Below are 14,727 nucleotides of genomic sequence, written 5' to 3'. Positions count from 1 at the left end.
GGAACAAATCTGGGGCTGATCTGGAACCGCGGCCCGGGACAGGGGGAACTGCTCGGGAACAAACCTGGGGCTGATCTGGAACCGCGGCCCGGGACAGGGGGAACTGCTCGGGAACAAACCTGGGGCTGATCTGGAACCGCGGCCCGGGACAGGGGGAACTGCTCGGGAACAAACCTGGGGCTGATCTGGAACCGCGGCCCGGGACAGGGGGAACTGCTCGGGAACAAACCTGGGGCTGATCTGGAACCGCGGCCCGGGACAGGGGGAACTGCTCGGGAACAAACCTGGGGCTGATCTGGAACCGCGGCCCGGGACAGGGGGAACTGCTCGGGAACAAACCTGGGGCTGATCTGGAACACACCTGAGGGGACCCGGCTCAGAACATGGTTGGGAGGGGGTTTGGAATACACGGCAGGGCTCTCCCCGGACTCGTGCAGTTGTGATGACAGAGGATCTCACTAATCCATACAAAGGTGGGTGCCAAAAGGATGGTGCCAGACTCTTTTTGGTGGTGCCCAGCAACAGGACGAGGAGCAAAGGCCATAAGCCAAAACACAAGAAGTTCTACCTCAAAATGAGGGAGAATTTCTTCACGTTGAGGGTGGCAGAGCACTGGAACAGCTGCCCAGGGAGGATATGGAGTCTCAGCAGACACTCAAATCCCACCTGGATGTGTTCCTGTGTCACCTGCTCTGGGTGACCCTGCCTGGGGCTGGGCTGCATGATCTCCAGCGATCCCTTTCAACCCTAATAATTCTGTGATTCTGTATGGGGTCCAGGTCTGGAGCAGGTGTGGGATGGTGGAGAGCTGCGTGGGACACATGTGGCACAGGGCCGGGCACACAGGCAGGGACTCTGCTGTGGAACAGAGGCTTGTGCTAAGCCACTCTAGCAGGAAAGGTGTCCTGGGCTGTCCTGTGGGTACTGGAGGGGTAGAGTACTCCTTGGGGGAAGCCTGTTTCCACAGCCTGGGCACACCTGGCACGGCTCAGGGCTTCCACAGAAACCTGTGATGGGAGAATTAAGGAGTGCACTGTAGGGACGGGGGGCCAGGCTGACGACCCCCATCCTGGCAGAGAGACCCTGGCCAACACTGCATTACGAGATGCAGCAGACTTGAATTCAGGCAGATCTAACCAAGCAAAGCACTGTGCTCAGGTCAGTGTTCAGACACCCAGGAGGTGTGTTTTATTGCAAAGAAAACAAAACCACAACCCTGTTATTTCCAGGGCCAGACACAAGTGTTTCTAACTGTTCTCCGGCAGCAATCCCAAGCAGTGGCCAGGGCTTGCAGACAGTTTGTGTCCAGCAGGAATGAAGGTGTTGAGAATGGCTCAAAGCCTGGCTGTCAGCTTAGATGAGCGCATGAGGCTCTCATGAGCCAGCACAGATGAAGGTGCTTGTTGTGTCTGTTTGAGCTGTCCCAAGCCCTTTGTGAAGGAGAGATGTGCTCCTGCATGGCTGCGAAGTCGGACGGGAACAGACGAGCTGCTGGCGGCAGTAGCTGCAGTGGGACCCTGCTGCAATGCTCTAAAGTCATGCTGCAATAGTCCTTAGGATAATGTACCTTCATTTCACTCCACATCCTCTGCCAGAGGGATCCTTCAAGTGTATCTTGAACCATATTTTCAAGATGCATTACATCCTCCACAGCACAATTACCAGGTCACTCCTCATTGTTTCTTTCCACCCTACATACCCCAAGGTGGCGTGCAGGATGCAGAGTCCTAGGACATGTTAGACTCCACATTACAGGCACAGTTCCAGATACCTGGGCGACACCTCAGAGCAATCTGCAGCTTGGCCATCCCAGACCACATCTGGCCACCATCCCACAGAGATGGAGAGCCACTCTGATCTTGGCCGTGCATCCAGACGATGCCATTGCCGGTGTTCCCCGAGGCACTGCACTCCTCACAACAGCACCTGATGCTCTCTCTGAAGAACCACCTCCATTTCAAGGCAGAGTCTCTGCATTCTAGCTGTGGTCCCAAAGAGCAGAGGGAACAAGTGGCAGACAAAACAGGAAGATGGAGCTGAGACCCTGTGTTGCTACCCAGGGCCTCTATACCGGTGACTCCAGGGAATGTCCCATCTCACTACTTTGCAGACAGGGACGTCCTCACACAAAATATCCTTGACACGCCCGGTACAAGCCCCTCTGCTCACAATCGAGTCCTGCAGCCCCTCGTGAATAAAGCACGTTATCCTAGGCAAGTCACAGGAAACAAATATCCAAAGCTAAGAGAGGGGAAAAGTTCTACTTTTTTTTTTAAATTTTCCGTTTCCAACTCCCAACCGCCACCAGGTGTCAGTGCGACCAAACATTTGGCAGATGGAACTATGGGGATGTCCGAGTAGGTGGCAAAGAGTTTTCCAGGAATTGCTTTGTCTCCTGCATCTGCTCTGTCGCCTGGCACACTGCTCTGAGAACGTCCAGCTTTGACAGTTTTTATTAAAAAGAAGTTTAACTACATTAGGGTGATAGAAAAGCTTCCTGTTACAAATGCTAAGACAAAGGTTTTCTTCCTCTTTACATCCTCCCTGCGCAGAGCTGGAAATGCAAGCACTGAACAGAGTAAGTGGGCTACCAACAGCCTCTCTACAGCGCTTCCCAGCCCGCAGGTCCCCAGAGATGACCTGTCTCTGCAGGGCTGGCAGGAGAGGGACAACAGTGCAATCAACTTGACAAGATCAGCCTAGTGCAAAAAAATGATACAGAGAAAAAACAAACTGTAAAAGGATAAAAAGTATCACCAGACTAAAGTGAAATTCTATCAACCAGTAGATTTCTGAAGCTAAACTGGGATCATACAGCCAAGTGCACCCTGTCAGAGATAGCAGAAAAGTGTCCTCAGCCTCATGACAGCCACTCTTAAAGAGCCTCTCAGATCACCTGAATGCTCCAGACAGAGAAGAGAGTCTCTGGAAAACCTCCAGGGCATGAGAGGCCAGAAGAGCAAATCAGGAGAATTTGCTAGCTCGTTATTGAGCCCACATAGCCCCCTTGGTTTCTTTAAAGTTTGAAGGCTTTACAGGAGATCAGGAGGTGCTGAGCCCAGCTGGAAGCATTGCTTTATCAGTGCCTTGCTGTTTCTCTGAATTAGGATAGTGGAGAGAAAACAGGGCAGCAAAGCAGCTCTTAGCAGGGAAGTGCACCAAGGAAGCGATTTGTGAGTGAAATGATTCACATCTGATTGGTGGCACTATCTTTGTAACAGCCACTGGGCATTAAAAACATATTTGATGAGGATTATTGGACTTGGAAACATTTACACAGTGCAGCTGCATAAAGGCCACAGGCATGCCAGGCCCCGTTATGCTAAGTGCTATAAAAACTCAAACTGTAACTCCATGCTTTAATTCACTCACCATAACAACAATTTGCATTTAATCCTGTGAGCCCCAAAGTGCCTTCAACACAGGCAATGGATGTGCAGTTTCACTGCACAGACCCATCAAACTCAGCAGGAGCCATCAGTGAGGGATGGTCAGAGAGGGCTTCATGTGGCTGTCCATACACATGGACTGTCCCCCACTACCAACTGCTGGGGCAGGAGAAGGAACTCTGAGCATCTCTGCAACCCTACCAAGATACAAAAGGAGCTGATGATCACTGTCTCCTACATAACACCGGGAAAGATATGGAGGCAGGCTAAAACCACTGAAAATTGGAATCTGGATAGGAAACCAAAGGTTATCACCTTTCTTGAATCCCTAATAAACTGGTATCAGAGTGGTCCTACATCAAGGTGATCTGTGATTCAGTTTGTATGCAAAGCGCTACACAAACTGCAACAACAGACTCTTGCACCTTGACTTCAGGCACACACACCAGGGAGGAACACGCTAGAGGTCTCTATACATACAGTGATAGATTTACAGGCTCAGCATCAGGCTGCACATCTGGGGCCTTTCTATACAAAGGTTCCCTTAAAGACCAAGTGTGAAGCTGCATCTCACAACAAGCAAACATGCAGATCACCACAAGGGAGAGAAGGACTGGTGCCTCTGACCGAAGCAAGTCCCTCAATCCCTCAATGACAGAAGAAACAAATGTTCTGGGATTTCAGGCTTGACAGTAGTTTAGGCAGGGCTCAGAGAATAATTATGCATATTCACGTGCCTTTAGCACACATCTTCAGGGAGCTGGAGCCTCAAAGTTGCCTGAGGCATGCCTGAGAAACATTCATTGGGGAGCTCTTACATCTGATTCTCATCTCATCAGAACTGGCTCTTACATTGTTTAAATGCAGTGATTTTAAAGATGTTACCCTGATTTATACCTGTGGGATATTAAACACTTCCACCCTTCCCTCAGGGCAGGATGCTGAAATTGAAACAAAAGGATGAGAAAATTACTTGTTTCCCTATTTAAGAAGCTTCACATAGTCTTTATATTTATCACAAAATGACCAACTGAAACCAAACTATCCTGAAAAATAGAACTGGAGTGGAGAAGGTCAGCCAGTCTAACACTTAGACAAGGGATATTTTCCTGCTGATTTCCCAGGCTGTTGTAAAAGCGGCATGTAAACGTCATTTTTGAGCAACTCTCCAACCTAAAGCACATTTCCATCTAAAATGCTACACCATGGCACCAAGTTCTCTGCAATCAGTCAAGCAAGGGTAAAGTGCTCAAACTTCGCAAGCTCAGCTTGGAGTTGTGGAGCTGAAAAAAGGAGTGGGGCTGTTTGTGGTACCAGGGGTGAAATGAGATGATAGCAGGGAGTGGGTGGGAGGGGTGTTTTCCCCAAATGTAAACATCAGCTACTACAATTAGTAGCTGAATGCTACAGCACTAGAAAACCTGTTTTCACATGGGGAATGCAAACTCTGCCCAGGACATCGACAGAATCTTGGCTCCCCTCCATCCAGAATGCACAGGTTTTACTGCACCTGCACGGACCGAATGTGATCTCAAGGTCAGGATCTGGAAAGTGAATTTACTCCCCAAATCTGGACTCTTGATGGCAGGCAGCCACACCATCTTGTTTCTCCAGTCCATCCACTCTCAGCTACTACCACAGAGCTACAGTAAGTGCATTTAAAGGTGATGAAAGCATTGGTGCTACTGATAGGAACACACACACAGAGATCTATAAACCCACCCCTCCCGCTTCCCTCTGTTCTGTGATCCTCCTGGCTCCAAGCCACAGATGCAGGCTCAGGACTTCCGTAGGGAAAACTTGCCCAAAGACCTGTTCAAAGGTTTTAAGAAGTTCCTGAGAAGCCACCTGATCCCATGGTCCATCAGTCAAGATAGGAGAGAAACAAGTGTATTTAAGAGGGTGGTTCCCACCCTTCTTTTTCTAAAGATGCGTGTCTTCCTCAAACACATCCACATCCTCGCTCGCCTGCTTATTGATCAGGACATCCCAGCTGTCGGGGCCATTGATGGTGTTCCCACCGTTCACGCTCGGCTTCTTCTCCTGCATTTCCGACTGGCTGTCGCTGGCCACGTCCAAGGTGGGGTTGTCATGGCAGCCGTTCTCAACAAAGCGCAGCTCCTCGCCGTGTGACTGCCAGGGGTGAGAGGACACAAATGGAGACAAAGGGGTACAGGTCTTAATGCTGCTGAGAAGCACAATCAGACCAGGCTATGAGGGTCACCAAGAACTTTGCAGGGTCAGGGGGAAAAGGCAAATTTTCTCCTAGCCCAATCCTCACAGCGGAAATGAGCTGTCCTAAGCACATTTGCATCTCTCTTACACCTGAATGGGCTCCACTGCTGCTCCAGCAGTGTATCCAGCTATGTCCCAGAAGTGGACAGGGGAAAACAATCTCCCTCTTAACTTTCCAATTCCCTCCATCCCCAGGGCTAAGAGTCTGGCCACCTTCTCCACCCATGCAGTGCTCACCATGTTCTTCATCTTGGGCAGGCGTCTCTGCCAGCAGTTGTAGATGAGCCCCAACACGATGATGATGGCGCAGATGGAGCCAATGATCACCAACACCACAAAGAGCTTCCCATAATCACTGCGTGTCTGGTTAGGGTGAGACTGGCAGCTTGTGGTGGTTGAGTAGTTCTGGATACCAATCTGGAAGGAAGGAAGCAGTACACTAAAAGCCCTGACCTGCAGGCAGATAGAATCCTGTTCCAACTCTCCAGGGCCCAAGTACAGGACCACAAACATGGGCAGAGGAACTAAAAGCCAGGGTTGGAGAGTCAGGCTGTGCACTGTGCTACATGACAAGAAAGCACATAACTATACATAACACCATTTTCCATGAAAGCTGACACATCAGCAAATGACAGTAGGCACAACCTTATTTTGCTCACCTGCACAAGGATCACACCTTTGTGCATGACAAGGAGGGAGAAACTGTCCAAGATTGAGAGTTCCCAAGACAAACTATGGACCACTGATGGGTGCTGAGGCTTTGGTAACTGCTTGGCAGAGAATGTAACCCTAATAAGCAGGTTTCCATTAAAGCTCAGGTCCTAAGAGGGCATAGTGGTCTTTACAAGGTCTTGGAAGTGGACAGCTGCCCACTGAGCCTAAAAGCTTAGGAATAGCTGTTCTAGAAACTGGCCCCCTGTGGCTGTCAGCAAACAGCCCAACGCTGGTTCCAGTGACTTGGCAGATTTGAAACAGGTTACATATCCAGTCAATAGTAAGTGTGACAGGTGTAAGAGAATACCCTCCCTCCTTGCAATCTCATGCTTGTGCAAGGGCAGCACAGTGAGCAGAGTTTCATTATTGACACAGCCAGAGAGTCGGAGGCATGTGGCAAGGAGGCTCTGGTAGGACTCACATTAACATGGGGCCACAGTTGCAAAGTCAAACCTTGCATCCCACAAATCCCTCTTTCTGGACAGTTCTAGGTGCTGATACTTCAGTCACACAATTTCTACAGGGTTGGCTTTTTTCACTTTCTCTGGTATAAGCCAATCAATACACCACTGAGCACTTAATTTGCTTTGTCTAACTGCACTGGTTTGTTAGGTCAGGGAAAAACCTGAGAGCAGACAGCCAGCAAGGCCCAACTCCACTGCTAAAATCAGCAAAATTATTCCAGTGGTGCAAAAAACTCAAGCAGAATCAGGCCCTCAGTGCCTATACACCCTGTAGGACAAAGGGGCAAAGCCAGACATCACGGGGCTGATTCGTCCTCATCTCTATCCTCTTCCAAGCTGCCCAGGGTTAGAAGAGAATATGTGAGGTCTAGAGGCAGCTGGGAGAGGACTCTGGCATCCATTGACCCAGGTCCTCTGCCTGCCCTTGTAGAGGCAGTTGTTTAAGGAGTGAAATGCAGACCCTGGAATTGCAGAAGGCGTGTGAACATGTCAAGAGAAGCCAATGTATGTAAAACAGCTGCAGGGTGAGCAGGGCCAAATGTGGGGCTCTGCAGCACCCACATTGCTCTTGACAATGGTATAGAAGGGGTGACACTGAGAATTCCAACAAAATGGATGTGTGAAAAGCAGTCTCACAACCAAGCCAGAAAAGCAGGGAGGGAATAACCCATAGTTACTCTCTTAAAAGGAGCAGACATTTGATGGCCTGGCAACTACCAGTGAGGGGAGAAGGGAGTTTGCCAAGCGTCTGACTCATCTGTTTGCCTGCCATGGGTTCAGCACTTGGTTAGACTGAGATATGCTCCCAGTTTTCAAGTTGCTTATTTTAATTGTATAACTGGTCTTAACAAATGGATGCAGGCAGACAGGCTCTTACCTCAGCTAAGCTCCTCTTAACATCCCCCAGTGCCATGAGAACATCTTTTGTAGGGATAACGCCTGTAAAGTAGAGGAAGAGATCAGTGCTGCTCTCAGCTCAGGTTACTCAGTCAGATGTATTCATCAGTCTAAAATCCCCAACAGGATGGAGGCAGGGGAACACACATTTTTCTTCATTGGTGTTTTACGTCAGGAGGCTGAAAGAACACAGGACCACAGACAAGGTACCTCCAAACACTCTTTAAAGGAGTAAAAAAAAAATCCAGGGATGAACTGATACCAGAGCCACCTAGGTACCCTCCCCACCACCACAGAAGCTCTCAGGATCTGTGTCTGCTCTGGGAGCAAGCAGCAGCACTCAAAAAGTCATGGAGACAGGTTCATAAAGGTCATAGAGGCCATAATGTCAACATTAGAAACCTCTATCACTAGACAGGCAGCAGAAGCAGTACAGGAAAAGGACCCCTGTACTAAAATAAGAATAAAGAGATGGTAAAATGTTCCAGTCCAGCCCATGTTCACTGTCAGCTTTTGTTTCTTTGGGCATGAAGGGAGGCACTATGAGGACTGTCCTAGTTTGGACAGGACTTAAGAATTGATAGGTTAGGAAGTGAACCAAGAGCAGGCTGTCATATACTGCCATGGAGGGGAGTACATAAGCATCAGGAGAAAGCTGACAAATGCTCAGGGAAAGGCAGTCCAGGGAGGGAGCAAAGCTGAAGGCAAAGTGCAGAAGATGAAGCTTTGTGCAAGCAGTGAGGAACAGCCCAGAAGGCAGAAGTGAAGAAAGAGTCTTATGTCCTCAGTCCCTCTCCATCCCTCAAGTCCGGTGAACGCTGGGAACTGGTGGGATTTAAATGGATTGGAAACCAAAATCTCCTTCCAGCATGGCTGTGTACCTCCATTTGGGAGCCCCTTAAATACACTCCCCATCACAGGAAGGCTCCTTCTGCCAGCACTTACCCTGTTCCCCTGCCAGTGTCATTAGCAAGTGCTTGTCGTTCTCATTGGGTTTGCTCAGAGAGATGAGCCAGCGCTCCTGCAGCGCCTCCGGCTGCCTGGAGAAGGCATCCTCCACCAGTGCCAACAGCTGGGGACCCCTCTCCAACCGAAACTCCTCCTGCCACAGGAAAGGAACCTTGGTGAGTGCATGCTGGGGACAGGGCAGCTGTAGCACTGCAGGGCTGGTACAGCTGAGACCTCACATGCGCCCAAAATCCAGCAGCATTAAACGTGGTGCAACGCTCTGCTGCACAGTGACCCAGGCTGGACCCACAAACATCTCCTGATGCACCAACCCTTCTCCTCAGCTCCTATGGCTGCTGTATGCCCCACACCAAGCCCAGCTCTCCTGGCACAGAGAGATCCTGAAGCAACATTATGGTGTAAGGTGAGAAGGAAGCAGCCAGGCTCTTCCCCACAGCAGCGCTAGGTCAGCAGGTGCTGCTCAGCCTGATGTGCTCCAGCCACCCCTCGGCAGGCTCCTTTGCTGCTTTCTCACTCCTGTGTTTCTATTCTCATCTCCAGTTGCCATGCCAACCTGAAGGCCACACAGATGATTAATAAAATGGAGAGTTCTTGTTGCCATGGCAATTTGAAGCGCTCAGGGCAGGCACAGGCCTGTGCCAAAAATGGCCTAATTGAGGAAGACATCGATGACTGGGGCCTGAATCACAAGAGCCTGGCAGTACCCCCTCTCATCAAATTATGGGGTTTGGTATGGGGAGGCAGGAGGAGCTGTGTGAGGAAGCAGCACCATAATGCAGCACCATGATGCTCAGCTGCAGCTCCAGCTCATGGTCCCACTGTCAGCCTGAGGCTCTCTTTTGGGGGATGCAGAGGAAGGGGGAGCAGCTGAGCCAGGAGCAGAAGGACAGAAGCAAGATGTTCCTGGCGATGGGGAAATCAGAGGTTGCAGAGCACTGATAAATTCTCCATGGTGGAGAGGAGGGAGCAGGGAAGGAACCTGAATGCACCTGTGCCAAGGTGGAGGTCACCTCCTTATGCATAGCCAACTACCACTGCTGGGTCAGATCCTGCAGTCCCCACATGGGCAAACTTTCCAGGTATGTTGAGTGGGGGATTTGCCCAGAGAGAGACTGAAGTCATTCCCTTGCCTGGAGCCCACTGGGAAGACAAACGGGCTTCCAGCTTAACCCAGAAATACAGACATGGTCCCTGCAGCAGGTCAGAGCCTGGTGCCACACAGTGTATAGAAGGTCAAGGTGCAACCCTCTGGAAGGGGCTAAGCACCCTCCTTGTCCTTCAGCTTTTCAGTGGGACTTCATACACATCAGATCATGGCACCAAAACATGGAAATATGTGAGGAATCCCCATTCACACTAATTTAAACTACAGCACTTGCAACACAGGTTCTCCCTCACTACCCCAGAAACCCAAACACCACAGAGCTCAGATACAGAAACCAAAAAACAAAAGGGACAGGCAGACAGTAGGTGAGGTGCCAAAACTGAGCAAATTACCAAGGGTAGGAAACAAACTGCATGAACATCAGTGGAAAGGAGAAGAGCTTGATTCCAGCTTCACTCATGCAAAGTGGTAATGGGAGGCAGGGAATGATGGAATGCTCATGTTAAATATGTATGTCGACAAATGTCCCTTTGAATAAGGGGTAGTACAGCACAAATCATTCACTGGGAAATACGTTTTGAAACATGAAATCAAGTAGAAAAACAGTTCAGTCCTGCCTATCCCAGGGCACCATCTTCCTCCAGCAAGGCCGAACTGAGGATTCAACAGCAAAGACATAATCTGATCAAGAGACATTTGCACATCTGCTTTTCAGTTCTTCCCCTTACAGAGGTTTAAACAACACAAGTACCAGTGACCACAGAAAGGAAGCTACTACATATTACAAAATTAACCAGTATTTAAAGTCCACAGAGATAGGAGAGAGAGCAATGGGGATGTGAAGGAAACAGGGCAGAAAAAACTCTGGTTTTCAAGGACTCATTTTCTGCGTTACAATTGTGAGCTGCAGCAGACATACTTAAAACCCTCCACACTGGTCTGCCTCAATCAAGAGGAAAAAGACTGACTTTTCATCTATTCTTAGAGCAGTCAGCATGCTTTACTGTGTATAGGAATTTCCCCGTTTTCCCTGTCCCCAAAAAGATCACCTTTAAAAAAAAAGAAAAATAAACCAACCAAGAACTCACCAGTAGTGGCAACAGGTCAGTGCCACAGAGCAACCCTGCAGGAACAGAACCAGCTGGCTCTGCCCACAGCAGGAGCCCCACAAAGCAGGAGTGCAGATGCACAACGCCAGAACACAATTCCTCAATGAAACATTTTGGTCTCAGGCTGTCAGGCTCATAATAATTTCTTAGAATTATGAAAGGCATCTTGACCCCAGGCCTTTCACAACTGGTTTTTAAGTGCCTGATAAAAGGCCCAGCAGAAGTGAACAAGCCCTTTTACCAGGGATCCACAAGGGACTCTGGGTTCATGAATTAACTGCAGCTTTATGAGGATGGATGGACAGGCATTGGATTAGCAGAGCATGGCTGGTTAACAGAGCCAGATAACACACAAGATAACAGGGTGGGGAGAAGAGACCCTTAAGGAAGATTTAGTGATAGCTGCTTGATACTTATCCATGCACAGTGCAAATAAACGGGAGTCCCTATTCCTCTGAGCCATCAGAGGATTGTTACTATATGCTGGAAGGAATGGAAAAAAAAGGAAGAGAAGGAAGGAGAACTGCATTTCAATCCTGTAAGAGGTGCAATGCTAAAAGCTCTCATGTCTCATGACAATCCAGGTACTGACTGGCACAGACAGCAGCCAGAAGTTAGTAAAAAATACAATATGGAACTGACATGTGCTAGACTTGGACCAAAATCATCTCTCTCCACCCACTCTTTTTCCCTTTTGGAGAACAGGAATATTTCTGTCCTCCTCCCCTTCTCTTCACAGCCTCTATACGTTGAGATTTAGTGCTTTTAAAATGTTGTGTGGTAAAAGCTGTGTCTGCCTTCACTCCCCTAAACACCATTGCCCCCATGCCATCAAATCTCTTTGGACTGACTTACACAGTCAATGTTATCTGACATATTCAGGATGATATAGTTCTTTCCCGCAAGGTTGCTCCAGTCTTTGCAGATCACCTGGAGAGACAAGACAAAGACAGCTGGGTTCAGGTGAATGTAACTCTGCTGCTGAAAGCACAGGGTACACAAGGGACAGGAGCAAAGGGCTGTGCCATACTCCCAGGAGCACTTCTCAAGGATGCGACCATCCTCTAACTCTGTGTTCTAAGGAGGAATCACCATTTCAGTGCTAACATGGAACAGGGACAAAGTTACTCTACCAGCTTGCCACAGCTCAGCTTGACCTTCCACCTCTATCTCAACTCAAGGAGGACACAGATTCTCAGTGGAATCTACCCTGCAGCCTTATCAGCACTTAACACAAAACCTAACCAGGAGCCTCTGTGGTCCTTAAACAAACTGGTGAGACAGGGCAGCACTTTGCAGGCAGGATAGGATGCACAGAGGGACTAAGTCACTTGCTCAGGCTCCTGAGTACCATGGGGCAGAAAGCAAAATTAAAAGCTTTGCTTGGTACTCTCTCACCAGTCAGCTCCCGCTACATATTTTCTCTTAAACCAGCTGCCAGGATTCAGGAACTGCAGTTCACCCCTCCTCTCCCACAGGCTCTCCTAGACCAACATCTTCACACATAACTCTGCTCCACCTGCTCTGCATCTGGTCCCTGCAGGCAGCAGCAGCAAAAACAGCACTTTCTTCTCACTCCCTTTCCAGAAATCCTTGGGGCCATGTTTGTCCTGACACTTCCAATAATGCAGGCTGAGGAAACAAGGAGCTTTCTCTGCTGTGCGTGCCCCAGAGGGAAGGTGTTCAGCTTCTGCTTATCAGAAGCAGGATTTTGTGCAGCTGGGAAGATGTGAGGGGGCAGGGCTTTCACCAAGGATGATGGATACCCTTAAGAACTGCTGTGAATAACTCTCCCTGAAAATTCAGTTTTGACTGGGTGAACAGAAAAACTACTTCCAGCAGTCAGATTTAGGGATGGGGTTAAACACCCAGCCAGGAGCGAAGTACCCAAATATCCCCACTGTAGCCGACCACCCCACTCCCTGCTCCCAGTGCGACCTGTGCCGAGTCCCAGGGCAACTCAGTTGGCAGCATGGCCATGCGGGCATCTCCAGCCTGTGGTGACAAGCTCCTGTCTGCTGCCGCAGTCTCAGTGGCTGACTCAGTGTCATTCCAAACGGGATCCAGCGCAGGCTCATCAGCTCTGTCCCACGGAGACACAGAAGTGGGGTGCTGCTCACTCCCAGGAGGAGTCTGGGTGCCTGGGGAGGTGCTTGCAGGAGACGGTGTCCCCACAGGTGTTTCCACTGTCTGCTCCATTTCAGTCAGCATCGTGGGCTCCGGCATCTCCCACCCCACCGTGGGCTCCGAGGCCTCCTCCCTGGCTGAATGCTCTTCCCCACCAGCCTCCACCGTGGTCTCTGCAAGCTCTGCTCCTGTGGCAGCCACAGTCAGCTCTGAATCTGCTCCCCCAATAGCCCAAGTGTCTCCAGTTGTCACCTCCAAGAGCTCTTCTGAAACACTGGGAGATCTTGCACCAACAGTAGTAGAAAAAGTAGAGGACACAGGTAAAAGACCTGGTCCCATGCTGCTCCCAAGGTCTGGAGAAACAGAGTCCTCTTCCTGCCCTCCTATGGCTGCCTCAGTCACACCACCTGGCCTGGCGGGGGCTGTGGAAAACAGAAGGGAGAAGGAGTCCTCTTGGTCCACTGGTTCAGAAGATGTAACCTCTGGTCCAGAGGTCTGGAGGCTCTCCATCCCTCCTCTTGAGGGGTCTATAGGGAGCAGCCCCTCCTCTTCCTCTAGTGTGGAGAAAGGTGTGTGCAAGTCAGGCTCCACAAATTCTGCTGGCGGCTGGACAGTGGCCATTTCCCAGTTGTCTACTTGTGTCCCGTTCCGTTTCAGCAATGCCTTCTGGGATGAAGCAGGAAAGGTATAATCTAAAAAGAGATCCAAAAGACGTCATGTCACATCTGAACTAAGAACTCTGAAAGGCAGAGAATATCCCATTATATGTGTTCAGCCACAGGTGGGTCAGATGGCAGAGACCCTCTAAGAGCAGGTAGCCTGCCACAGCAAAGAACAATCCCATCCAATATGTGCACTTCTCCATCTCCCCATCCCATCCCAGTGAACCCATATTCCCGAGGGATAATTTCCATGTTTGTTCTCTCCACATCTGTCTGTCCATAGGCACTTCCACAGACAATAATAAGTAACAGTTCTGACACCTGGCATCTTTAAGTTGAGGTTATGAGTGTTAGGAATCAGGCTGGAATCCAGAGATGCATTTCAGATGGGATTGAGAAAGATACGGGGTGGTAGCAGCAGTCAACCACAAGCTAAATGGGAAATACTAGAGAAGAGAAACTAAAGCACAGAAAACCAAATCCTCCTTCCTGCCACAACCAAGTAATACCACCAAACCCTGAATCGACCTGGGCATCTTTGAAATGCAGAATTTGAGTTTGTACAGCACTTCAGAGCAGAAAAGTCATCCCACAAACATCTGCATTAGTTTTGCTTTGCTACAGCAGCTGAGTCTAACTCCCCTCCCTCCAGCTTCAGCCCTGGTTGTTCTGTGGCTCTGACCACGAACGGAAATGTTGCTGCTAAACAAACATAGATGCTGAAGGAGATGCAGGTCACAGATGTAAGATCAGAGTCAGAGCAGGTAGGTTTTTTTTTTCTGGTAGGCGTTTCTTCTGGAAGCTAAGGAGCTGGAACCCCAGGAAAAGGAAAGTATCTGTAAGATCAGATATGTTTAGCTTGGAGCGGCAGGCACAAATCCAGCAAGCATAAATCAACCTTCATCTTTCTTGAGAAACTGCCCATACCCACGGAGCTCTGTTTCAGGAGTCTGCATCCCAATTAACTCCCCTTCTCCCTGAGACAAGCACAGCACATTCTCACTGAGAAGGGAAGGAAGACGATCCCTTCACAGCCAGAAATCAGCCCCCTGCTCT

The 14,727-nt window shown here is 49.5% G+C and overlaps 1 protein-coding gene across 1 annotated transcript in view; it reads right to left on the bottom strand.

Annotated features, from left to right (window-relative positions):
• Nucleotides 1-1,159: 1,159 nt before the first annotated feature.
• Nucleotides 1,160-14,727, bottom strand: part of PODXL2 (podocalyxin like 2) — a 32,397-nt gene continuing 18,829 nt past the window's right edge. The window contains exons 3-8 of the mRNA XM_032120817.1: nt 12,821-13,701; nt 11,738-11,812; nt 8,645-8,801; nt 7,680-7,741; nt 5,862-6,041; nt 1,160-5,522 (exon numbers count right to left, since the gene is read on the bottom strand). Of these exons, the coding sequence (XP_031976708.1) occupies nt 5,313-5,522; nt 5,862-6,041; nt 7,680-7,741; nt 8,645-8,801; nt 11,738-11,812; nt 12,821-13,701 (1,565 nt within the window). The 3' untranslated portion in view covers nt 1,160-5,312. The remainder of the gene's footprint in view (nt 5,523-5,861; nt 6,042-7,679; nt 7,742-8,644; nt 8,802-11,737; nt 11,813-12,820; nt 13,702-14,727) is intronic.

The sequence above is a fragment of the Corvus moneduloides genome, chromosome 11, assembly GCF_009650955.1.
Source record: "Corvus moneduloides isolate bCorMon1 chromosome 11, bCorMon1.pri, whole genome shotgun sequence".
Taxonomy (NCBI): Eukaryota; Metazoa; Chordata; class Aves; order Passeriformes; family Corvidae; genus Corvus; species Corvus moneduloides.
The sequence above is the reverse complement of the archived record's forward strand: the minus strand, read 5'-3'. Positions and strand labels throughout refer to the sequence as shown.